Raw genomic sequence first — 12054 nt, 5'->3', positions numbered from 1 at the left:
TTGGATGAATGTAATTTAAAAATTTTGCTAACTTCTCCCACCCCAAATCCCATATGCATGGCAACTCCCTTCCCACTCCAATTCTTCCCCTTCCTCCCCCCCCAAAATAATGTTTTTTCTAGCCAAGGAAGAAGTGTCCATCTAGGTCAGGTGAGCTCCCAGAATTTGGAGTCATGGGATAGAGGTGATGCTCCTGTTTCAGTAACAACACAAGGAATTCAAGTTAAGTCTGGTATAGAGTCCTTGTCATTTATATTGTGCACTCCCTGGGGGGTTTTTTTGTTGTTTTTTTGCTGTTTGCACGAGGGAAGTTTTTCAAAACATTCTGCTGACGCTTTACCTTTAGGAATCTTTGCAATAGCTCTCCAGGATGGGTCCAAATTATGATCTCCAGCCATTATTATGAGGCTGGACAGATGTGGTTTTTCTCTCTTGTTGCAGTGAAGTGGAGAATTCTGTTGGAATTCTGTGTCATTTGCATATGCCGGCCCACTTTTTCCCCTGGCCACGCCTACATTCCATTTCTTGTTCAAATGAAAACATGGGGTGGTGGATAATGGTTCTTACTGAATCACTAAAAGGATGTCATTCGTTCATGGCTTGGGGTGGAGTTTGCGTTACAGACTCTGGCTTTCCTGAACCCTAATTGCTACAGATTTCTGTATGGCACTGGAATGGATTCACAAACTGATCCAATGTTGTTTGCCTGTCTTCAATGTGATCAGCAAGATTACTCAGCCTTCAATTCAGTACAAGCAACCTTCCCTTACTGGTGTTAAGCTGACTGAAGGGAGTCCAGGCATATTGCTAATCGCCTCTTATAGTAGCCCCTAGGAAGATTTTAAATGTGGTATCTAATAAGGGAGAGCGGGCTAGGTAGGTAACATTAGTGGAATAGAATTGTATTGGCAATAATAGGGTCATTAAAGGGAGCCTCCATATTCAGTAGCAGTCTTTCTTGAAAGCAGAAGTGCTGCTTTGCAGCATGCATTAGAGTAAGGGGTTGGCTAGTAAAATGTACTTTCCTACACTTAACCAGCCCGTTAGATTCATCTGTGCTGCATCAGGGTTTAAAAGCAATAGTCCTCTTCCCATTATTCCTCCCTAGAAAAAAGTTCTCCTGTGGACCTTTGAATATGGAAGATCTATGTACACATCCTGAAGAGAATCAAACCATCCGTATTATGTGAATTCTAATTGTTGAGAATAAGGGAGATGACCTTGACAGAAATACAGAACCATTACCTAGGTCAGAGTTTCTCAACCTTGGCAACTTTAAGATGAGTGTGGCTGGCAGGGGAGTTCTGGGAATTGAAGTCACTCATCTTAAAGTTGCTAAGATTGAGAAACACTGACCTAGGTAAAGAAGTCAGAAATGTTCTTTAAGTCCTAGGAATCAAGATAATATTCAGAAGTGGCTCGGGCAAAAAACTCCCTGATCCAAGGAGGGGAGGGACAGCAAAATCAGACTTGCAAGATCCTGTTATTATAGCCTATCTCAATAAAGTGTAGTTCTGGTCTTCCTGTGGAGTTGATTTTCTAGTCTGGTCTACCTAGTGGGGCTGACCCTAATCTCCTTTTGAAGGAATCTAAACCCGGTTGTCACGCCTCTTCCTAGGAGTGAATGAGATAGCACATGAAGCAATAAAATGATAGTGCATGTTTCTTCGAAGCAAGGGTCGTCTGTATGTTGAAGATCTCTGGAGATAATGAGGTTCCCACTTTCTGAGATTTTACACCAAGGTTGAATCTTTGCCTGATCCCGCCGGTTTGCGAGAAAGGGCTTTCCTCATTTCCTGCCTCACCCCATGCCAGGGCTTTCCGTGGCTGAGCAGAAGGCCAGACTCTGCCGAAAGTGTCCGGTGCATTCTGGGGATGCTGCAGCCCTCTTTCTCCAGGGTTGGCGCAACACTGTCCGAGGATGTGACGTCGGTGCTGCTCGCTGGGGTAGTCTGGTGGGACTTCTGTTCCACGTAGGGCAGGTATGGAACCTCTTGGTGGATTTCCAGATGTGGCCGAGGAGAGGCCACATTTGGGGCATCATTAGGATTCGGAATGGCGGGTGTTTCGCCACTCTCGGCCGAGTCATTCTCGTAAAGGGTGTGTGGCAGTTCTCCTGGGCTGCGTTGTGTGGCTTTGGAAGCCCGGACGAGCACATGGATCGCTGTAATGATCAGGACGGTGATCCCAGAGGAGAAGATGCAGGCACAGGTGATTCCTGTTTCTCTCTCAAACACCATCAGTACATACATTGAGAGGGCTGGAGGGTGGCACAGAGGAAAAATGAAATTTCTAGCAATGACCGAAGCTTAAAACAGCCTACAAAAGAATTGGGTTCCCCCAGAACTATAAACTGAGTTTGTAAGCGGTGTGTTCATGCAAGATGCTAAGGCAAGAATTGGATTCCCTCAACACACTGACCCACAACTGCCCCACCAGATTTTATCCCTAGTTACTATGGTGATGAAGGTTGGGCCTATATGCTTTTCTGCAATTTATGTATTTATTTTAAATTAAACCACCCACTGGCTATGCAGTTTACAATAAAAAAACCCTCTAAAAATACAATTTGAATGAAAACATAGACAGTAGATAAATACAAAATAAAACCGCCACACAAACTCGACAACCACAAAGGTGGTTCTGAAAATCTAAAATGATACAAATTAAAATATGATTAAAATACAATTAAAAGTATGGTTTAAAAGCCTGGGAGAATAGAAAGGTCTCAACCTGGCACTGAAATGATGCTAACGTGGTCACCAGTCAAGCCTCTCTGGGGAGGGCCCTCCATAAATGGGGTGCCACCGCAAAAAAAGGATCTAAAATAGAAGTTCTCAAACTGGGAGGCAAGGATGTGAAACGTTTAAAGGAATGATAGTGGTTAAAAAAAAAAAAACTGTAATTTTCAAATGAACATCTAACGTAGGGTTCCTCAACCTTGGCAACTTTAAAACAGGTGGACTTCAACTCCCAGAATTCCCCAGCCAGCAAGGCTGGCTGGGGAATTCTGGGAGTTGAAGTCCACCCATCTTAAAATTGCCACGGTTGAGGAACCCTGATCTAATGTGGGCAGGAATATATCCATGATGTGGGCAGGAATATATCCATGGGGGCCCAAAAAAGTCACGATGGTGGCTGTGACTCCACAGTTGAAATCTTGCCCCTTTTCTGTGTGCATCTAGCTGTCATGGGTGCCCTGGATACAAGGGACGGAGGGAAAGTGTTGTAAAGATCGATGTGTGGTGGGAAGATTAAGGCTGGGTGGGCTGATTGGTGACAGATTGGTAGTAGAGAGTTAGGAAGATGGAGGCCCGATGTGTCCTTTTATGCCCGCACAAAATGGTGGACATATACAGTGGAACCTCGGTTTACGAACTTAATTCGTTCCGTGACTCTGGTCGCACCCCGAATTGGTCGCAACCCAAAGGAAATTTTCCCATAAGGTTCAATGTAATTACTGTTAATCCGTTCTGGCGTGGAGGACAGGGAGGCGGCTATTGCTTGGAGGGAGAGTCCCCCTCCCTACGACCACGTGTCAGGGGCGGAAAATGGCCGCGGACCACGTGTCAGGGGTGGAAAAATGGCCGCGGACCACGTGTCAGGGGTGGAAAAATGGCCGCGGACCACGTGTCGGGCGGAAAATGGCTGCGGACCACATGTCAGGGACGGAAAATGGCCACGGACCACGTGCCTGGGGCGGAAAAATGGCCGCGGACCACATGTCAGGGGCGGAAAATGGCCGCGGACCACATGTCAGGGGCGGAAAAATGGCCGCAGACCACGTGTCAGGGGCGGAAAAATGGCTGCAGACCACGTGTCGGAGAAATGGCCGCGGACCATGTGTCGGGGCGGAAAAATGGCCACGGACCGTGTCATGGGAGGGAAAATGGCTGCGTATCCTGTTCGTACCCCGAGGTGGAGTTCGCAAACTGAGGTAAATTTTTGCGGCCGGAGCTGGTCGTAACCCGAAAAGTTCGTTAACAGAGGCGTTCATAACCCAAGGTACCACTGTACAGTGTGTGTGTGTATGTAAAGATTTTTTTAAAAAGAAGGTAAAAATCTAATACAAACTAATATAAAGTAAGAAAAAGAAAAGAAAAAGAAATCAAATCTAAAAGTGCAAGAAAGGAAAAAAAGAAAAAAAAATAGAAAAGAAGAAAGGCACAAAGAAGTAGCTTCCAGTCTTCTTTACAGCAGTTATAAGTACAATTATAAATTTACCTCTTACTCTATGGTTACAACATAACTCTCTTCTTTCTATAACCTACCCTGTCTAATCATCAAAACCATAAATCATAAGTTCATTGTTTTCTGTTTCATGCAAAAAATCTATAAGGGGTTTCCAGTCAGCAACAAACATAGAAAAATGGTGAACAGGCTTAAAAGATATTTCATAGGGAGGCCTGACAGTGTCTAAAAAAACCAGTGTCTCAAAGTGGGAATCCGTGATCTGGAATTCCTGGGTTCATACAATACAAACTACCATCCTGTGTTTGTGTGGTTTGGGCTTAATGTTTGGCTTTTAAGGGATGGAGGAACAGGATTGAAAACAAACCTGCTCCCACTGCAATTCTTTTTATTTCTATCTACTGTATGGTAAATCCAGATCTGGAGTACTGTGTAGAATTCTGGTTCCCACATTTCAAAAGCATATCATAGATCTGGAAAAAGGGCAAAGAGGATGACCGAAAGGATCAAGGGGTTGATGTAAAGGAGTGTGGAGACAGCCTTGAGGAAAATATGCAGCAACTCTTAGAAAACATGAACTTATTCCGGGAAAAGAAGAACGCGTGAGAAAGAAACTCAAGATCGCCCCACCTTGAGTCTCTTTGGTATAAGAGGGAGAGGAGAGAAAGAGAGATGCTGTCAGAGGAAAACAGGCTAAGCCAACAGCAAAACCAAAAATAAATAAAATGGAGAAATGTGAAGAAACGGTATGAGAAAAGTCACTACATTTACAGACTTTCTTAGCATGCTTACTCAAGAATCTGTCCAAATTTAGTAAGACCCAAAGAGGTAGACTTAGGGTGGCTAGAAAGCATGTCCTGCAGATTATAGCTACTGGTGTTCGTGGTCAGAAAGTTCACTTTTTTGCATTATTCAAAACAAGGATCTGCCAGGACCTATTTATCTATCCAGCAGACTCCACAGAGGGATCAAAAAAGTCAAGAAGGTGATCGCCTACTGAGGTCAGTTTGCCAGAAAGAACTGGTTGGGTTGAAAATGCGTTATCGATTTTAAAAAATAGATTGGGTGCTTCTGTAACTTCTCTCCAGGTCTCTCCGCTGTTTCCAATTTGTTTTTAAAGGCTGGTTCTCAATACCATTCAGTCCTCCAGAAGTTACTCAGAGGGGAAATTTCATTTCCTAAACCCAAACATAACTTTCAAACCACTTTTTGAACATTTCTTCAGGAAAGGACCAGCAAGGGAAGCCAGAAAAGGAAGGGAGAAGCTACTCACCTGCTAAGTAGGCTGAAACAGCACAGCAAAACACGCCCACGGCGACGTGTCTCACTTTTCGGCTCTCCAGCAGGAACCAGTCACCTCTGGGACGTAAGAACAATATATCTGGATTATTTTTTGTTGGCTAGGCGAATCTCTGCTCCAAACAGTTTACATGCAAACCTACTTTAACGTTGATGAACTTAGATTTTTTTTACAAAAATCTTCTTTCTGTTCAGCCGGCTTGGGAGCATTTTGCCCTAACTACTGCAGATTTGATCATCATCAGGAAAAGATAAGCAGTGTAAAAAGCAATGAGCTGAAACTGCCTCAGATTTGAGGAGTCAACCATCAACTCTGTCCGTGTTGGGAAGGGGGGTCAGCTCCAGCACAAAGGCAGATCGCTGTTTATTAATGACTGACCCACTTCTTTTAATAAAACAGCTCCAAACATCTTTTCTAAACTGTTACTTGGGCTAGAGCTGGTGTTTTGTTGGAGTCTCTGCAGCTCTCTTCAACGTGCAGGAATTCAAGCAGTTACTGGGGAGCAAGAATGTGGCGCTTTTGGTGGGAAAGCAGCAGCTGGTGGCCGGGTTTTGAAACTCCATCTTTGCAGGGAGCCATGGGGTGGGGGGTGGGGGTGGGGGTTATTGTCCTGAAGTATAGAGTCTTGTTTTGGCCATTGCAGAAAGAATCCCACCCCCACCCCCCCTTGGCGAGGGAGGGAGGGAGGGAGGAAGGAAGGAAGGAAGGAAAAGGGGGAAGGAAGGAAAAGGGGAGAGGGAGGGAGGGAGGGAAGGAAGGAAGGAAGGAAGAGGGGGAAGGAAGAGGGGGAAGGAAGGAAAAGGAGGGAGGGAGGGAGGGAGGGAAGGAAGGAAGGAAGGAAGGAAGGAAGGAAGGAAGGAAGGAAGGAAGGAAGGAAGGAAGGAAGGAAGGAAGGAAGGAAGGAAGAGGGGGAAGGAAGAGGGGGAAGGAAGAGGGGGAAGGAAGGAAAAGGAGGGAGGGAAGGAAGGAAGGGAGGGAGGAAAAGGGGAAGGGAAGGAGGGAGGGAGGAGAGTTAATGTGGATGATGGGACAGAGAGGAGAGGAGAGGAGAGGAGATGGAATCCAGAAAGGAAATTTGAAGCATTAATTCAGAATGACCACGGCAACTTAGGAAAGATGGAAGATCTGAGGTGAAAGGATAATGAGTAGACTGAATGCAGGAAGACTCGTTAAATTGCTTTAATTGCTCGTTAAAACGGAATTTCACATTAAGATGAAGAGTGACAAACACGTATGGTTGGTGTGTATTGCACTTTGCACAATAATGTGAGCAATGTCACAAGGCTGATGTGATCCTGAAGCAAAACTCCACAACATAAGACTTGTTACAAAATTTATCTCCCTCTGATTTTGTTGCAGTTTTAATGAATTTTTTTAGACCTTCCTTGGAAGCATGTGAATATTGGCTACAAGCATCCTTAGAGACTGGCTGGGTTTGCACCTGTTAGACTAGCCAAACTGGAATTGTGGTTCAACGTTACAGTAAACCATTACAGTAAACCATGCTCCGTTTCCTTTGTTTGGGTACAGCATGTAATGTGAACACAGCCACTCTGTTTGCTTAACCTTGATTTAGCATATGATGTGAACCCAGCCATTGTGTGGCTTAGCTCAATCAAGTTTTATCAAGATCAGGACCAAAAGGAAGACTTGAAATTATATCAAGCTCGAAGGGCAACAGAATAAGATCTCTGCTTAATTTTGTCACCTTTGTATTGATTCCCTATGGAATTCTGGGAGTTGAAGTCCACCCATCTTAAAGTTGCTGAGGTTGAGAAACACTGCCCTATAGGAACTCTAGGATAAAGTTCCCGTCATATACATTCCCATTGTATGCCCTTTTGAGAAGTTTTCATCCTAAGACTCCCTTGAGTTGTGGTGACTATGTGGCTTTGATTTGATTTTTTTTTTCAACGTACCAATCTAGCCTACAGAACAGGGGTTCCCCGGTGATCCCCCTTCCCAAAGGAACCAGTTTTAACTCTTTTTTTGTGGAGGGGGGATCAGCCAAGGTCAGCAAGATGCTACTGGTTACAAATTTCTCCCTTGTCAAAGAAAATGCCCCCATCACAAGGGTGGCATTCCTCCTGTGAATTTATATGGGGAAATAGAAAAAGATGCAGTCAGGGGCTTAGCAGAGTCCATATTTGCCCTCCGCTGTTCGCCAGAGTGGTTATTTTCTCAACAAGCCAGTGGAGAGACTAGTTGGGTTCTTGGTTAGCTTGGTAATCTAGCCTAGTGTTTCTCAACCTTGGCAACTTTAAGATGAGTGGACTTCAACTCCCAGAATTCCCCAGCCAGCATGCTGGCTGGGGAATTCTGGGAGTTGAAGTCCAGACATCTTCAAGTCACCAAGGTTGAGAAACACTGGGTTAAGGGACCAGGGCTAGAAACTAGGAAACCGTGAGTTCTAGTCCTGCCTTAGGTATGAAGCCATCTGGGTGACCTTGGGCCAGTCGCTTTCTCTCAGCCCTAGGAAGCAGGCAATGGCAAACCCCTTCCGCAAATCCTTGACAAGAAAACTGCAGGGGCTTTTTCAGGCATTGGCCAGGAGTCAGACTGACTTGAAGGCATAAAAGTGTGGGGGGGGGGGATTGTGGCAATACACTAATTGCATTCAGTATATGATGAGGGGAGAAGTCCTTCCTGTAACTATTCTGAATGTCTCCTCTTTCGGAACAGGAATGAACGTCATTCGTTTCTCTCCTCCCATTCTAGGCGGATCATTTCACAAATCTCTCTTGCAGTTCAGGGGACTGATGTGTCTCCAGATGTGGATAAACTACAGTTCCCAGCATTCCTGACCTCCGGCCAGGCTGGCTGGGGCTGATGAGAGTCCAACGCACTTCAGCGTGTTCAAATGCAGCATTGCGACATAATGCAGTTTGCTTGATTTGGGTTCAGCATGTTGTGTGAACCGAGCCACTGGTTCGTGGAACTAGAATGTGTTGAACTGAATTCGCCCCCATTGGATGAATACATATAACACGACAGGCCATGGTCCATCCGATTGGTAGGCTGTGTGATTAGCATGGTGCTGAACCAGGCCACTGTGGTGTTTAACCATGGTTTATGGCCTGGTGTGGTACGTGAGTCCAATCAATGGGGGCTTCTTCAGCAAAGCAGAGGTCTACGCATCATGGCTTAGTGCAATAAGTTAACCCATTGTATACTCCGCATCTCTGCCACCTAAATGCCTCCCCCTCCCTTAAAACCCAACTCTGCAAACGCCTTGTTCAAGAAGAGGCCTCCAGCCCGCCCCGCGCCTCGAGAGGACCTTCTGCCGCTTCGGGACCCCCCGGAGACGCAGCGCGGGCCCGGCTAGGGCCGTCCGCGGCCGCCCCGCATACGCACCTCTCGCTCCCCAGCGCGCCCCCCGAGGCCGCGCATCGCTCCGCGCCGCAGTAGCCGTGCAGGAGGCTCAGGAGCAGGCAGCTGAGGCTGAGCGCCAGGCAGAGCGAGGCCAGGGCGGCGGAGAGCGGCAGCAGCACCGCGCGGACGCGCTCGGGCAGGGCACGGCGGCCGCCGCCGCCGCCGCCGCTCGCCTGGATCTGGAAGAGGAGCATCGAGGCTAGCACGGCCGTCAAGCCGGCCACGGTGCCCAGGAGCATCAGCGCGCCCAGGGCGCGGTGCCCGTACCGGGAGAGCATGGAGGCGGGGACGGTCCCGGTCGGGGGGAACGACGGAGCCGCCGCGGAGACCCGGGCGAAACTTTCCCCAAAGTTGCGTCGAGGCGGCGCTTCGGTGAGGGGCAAGGAGGCGCGGCCGAGGGTGGGCGGCTGCGCGGGGAGGCCGGGGCGCGGCGTCCCCCTGGCGACTGACCGCCTCGTCCCAAGACTGCTATGCCGGGGTAGGCCGGCGCGTAGCGTAAGTCGCGACCGATCACTGCCCCGCGCTGAACGCGGCTTGCAGAACTCCGCTGCTGCGCTCACACGCTACGCGGAAGCCGGTCAGATCGGGGCTGGACGCGGCGGCCGCCTCAGGCAGCAGGCTGGGACTGGGCTGGGTTCCCACGATCCTAGGCTGTTTACCAAGCAGGTTTAACTAGGTCAGTTGACAACCCAACGGATATCTATCTATCTATCTATCTATCTATCTATCTATCTATCTATCTATCTATCTATCTATCTATCTATCTATCTATCTATCGAAGTGAAGTTTGGTTACCATGAACCTAGATTAGGTCGCTTGTGGTTTAGCCTACGCTGGGAACCCAATTTAACAGAATAGGTATTCCATAAACCTAAATAGGTGTTTGATAAACCTAACTAGGTCAGGAGTAACTTGAATTTGTTGATCACTGTAAGTGACCTCTATGTAGCTGGATATTTGGATTTCATAGTTACTGTTGTTTAAGCTAACCTGTGAGTGGGGGGAGGAAGGAATGTCACCCCAAATGTGCTTTCTGGTATGTCAATCATCTGGACAGAAAACGTTTTCTCTCTCTTCACAATGTCAGAAGTCCAGTCCACCCACAAAAATTAAACACAGGGAGATCCAGGACCAATCAAAGAGAAATTCTTGACCCAGCACAAAATTAGCCACTGAAACTCTCTGCCACCAGATATGACAGCCCAGGGTTAAGGTGCTGGACTAGAAACCCAGAGATTGTGAGTTCTAATCCTCTCTAAGGCATGAAAGCTGGCTAAGTGACTTTAGGCCAGTCCTCTCTCGGTTCAACCCACCTCACAGGGTGGTGGTTGTTTTTTACAGTAATTTTATTAAACATTACAATTAAAAAGATATAAACTAATACAAATTAAAGGAATACAAAAATAGTGCGAAAAATAAAAAAATAGAAAGAAAAAAAGAATATAGTAAAAAGAAGAAAAGAAATGCATAAAGAAATGACTTCCCCTTCATCACAAGTCTAAACAATTTTAGTAACTTATCACCTTCTCTTAAAATACAACAAATGATCTCTTTTTCCCATATCCCATCTCTTATCTATAAACAAATCCTTAAAACCTTGTCATTCAGTCCTGATCAGCAAAAGTCCATTCAGGGTTACCAGAGATAACATACCTATTTTAACTTTGATCAAATAAACCAGCTTTATATTCCTTCCTTTTAACAATCTTGATCTTTAATCCCTTTGAATAATGTCCTAGAATTTGATTTCTTTTCATGTTTTCTTTGTTCCTTCTCACAAAATTCTTCAAAACTTCAATAAGCCTCTTTTGTAAATCCAATATAAGAAAATTATCCAGGTTACTCTCTTGATCTGTTATTTGTATATCCCTTTTCATTATTAAGACATTAGCTGGCTTCTTTTGTATGTCCAGTGTAGCATCTTTTTCCATATCATTCTTGTAGCCTGTCATTTGTAAATCCACTTTCAGATCAGTCTCAGTCTTGCCTGGTGAAACGTGTTCCTCTTCCATAACATCTTTTAAATATAGTCTATCTATAACAGCAGACACTTTTAAAATTAACTTCTGGGTCCATTGTTCACAAATATCCCTCAATATGTTTAATGTTAAAATATTTTGCTCCATTCTGTATTATTAGGTCAAATTTAAGTGTTCTTCTCCTTTAATTGTAATCTTTAGTTCGTCCTGATTCCCTCTACTGTCCAATCTTCAAAGTCCCATCCTATCATATTTTTTTTTAAATATTCAAAACAAAAGCATTTTCCCACAGGAAGGATTCTTATAATTAATTTCAAAATCTTATTTCAAATCCATCTGGACCCTTAGTCCATTTGTAACTTTCCAAAATCAACGTTCTAATCACCCTTTTGCTGTTTATTCCCCCCAAATAATTTTTTTTAAGTCCTTAAACTTTTATTTAAAATTTCTTTCGCGAAGGATCGAAGGACACTCAGCTGGTACTGTAAAACCTGTTCCAAAGGATCCTAATAGCTGAAAAGCAGTTAACAAGTAATTTCCAAAAGTGATTAGAAAAGGAAGTATGCAAACTCCGTCTCCATAAAGGCACCGACCATGGTTTGGGCAAAGATGGCTATTCCCTCGTCTCCCAGAGCTCTAAAAACCCACCAGAGACCACTGTATTGCGGCCTCCTCGCGAGCAGCAACTGTCTGGAGCACTTGTGGGTGATCCCAAGTCCTCTCCCTGTCTGGAGAGGAATCCCAAAGAGCTGGTCCACATTCCGGCTCTTCATTCCATCATGGTGGTCTTCAGTTCGCCATTTCTTCCCCGGACGTCCCTTACAGGGTTGTCGTTGTTCTTGTGGGGAAAATAAGAGGTGAGAACGTTAGCTATGTACACCACCTTGAGCTGACTGAATTAAAGCTGGGATAAAATCTAATAATGACTTTAAAAACGAAAGTGACTCAAACTGGAAATGGCTGTTCAGCTTTTAACAATCTCTGGAAGCGCAGAGGGTACATTTTGAACTCCAGCCCCTGAGGAGCGACAATAGAAGAGGAAAATCAACCTCCTTTGGGTGCCTTCAGCTTCCCAAATGCGTCTGGTTGGCACTAAGGCGCTGAATGTTGGACAGGACAAGTCCTTGGCCTGATCCAGTCTTGGAGCCGCTTTTCCAAGGACGCTCATTTAGCATTTATTGAGTTTTTGATGCCAGGAAAAGATGAATGTAT

General features: G+C 45.6%; 1 protein-coding gene across 1 annotated transcript; it reads right to left on the bottom strand.

Moving 5' to 3' along the window:
• Window positions 1-1297: 1297 nt before the first annotated feature.
• On the bottom strand, window positions 1298-9141 carry TMEM221 (transmembrane protein 221). Its single transcript, XM_088149435.1, has 3 exons — window positions 8846-9141; window positions 5465-5550; window positions 1298-2260 (listed from the first exon to the last, which is right to left on the bottom strand). Exons 1-3 carry the CDS (start codon window positions 9139-9141, stop codon window positions 1734-1736), a joined length of 909 nt encoding a protein of 302 aa, XP_088005561.1. The 3' UTR covers window positions 1298-1733.
• Between the last annotated feature and the right edge of the window lie 2913 nt (window positions 9142-12054).

This window comes from Python bivittatus, unplaced genomic scaffold (genome assembly GCF_059951505.1).
Source record: "Python bivittatus isolate LINGU-HERP-01145 unplaced genomic scaffold, Pbiv_v1 ctg000580_np1212, whole genome shotgun sequence".
Taxonomy (NCBI): domain Eukaryota; kingdom Metazoa; phylum Chordata; class Lepidosauria; order Squamata; family Pythonidae; genus Python; species Python bivittatus.
Note: the sequence above shows the minus strand (reverse complement) of the source record. Positions and strands in the feature narration are given on the sequence as shown.

What these genes read in the sequence shown, in the direction of transcription:
- TMEM221 (XM_088149435.1), bottom strand. Translation starts at nt 9,141, where the DNA reads ATGCTCTCCCGGTACGGGCACCGCGCCCTGGGCGCGCTGATGCTCCTG. An exon ending in GGCGCGCTGGGGAGCGAGAG is followed by an intron (nt 5,551 to 8,845) that starts GTGCGTATGCGG and finishes CTTACGTCCCAG; the next exon opens with AGGTGACTGGTTCCTGCTGG. An exon ending in TGTTTCAGCCTACTTAGCAG is followed by an intron (nt 2,261 to 5,464) that starts GTGAGTAGCTTC and finishes GCCACCCTCCAG; the next exon opens with CCCTCTCAATGTATGTACTG.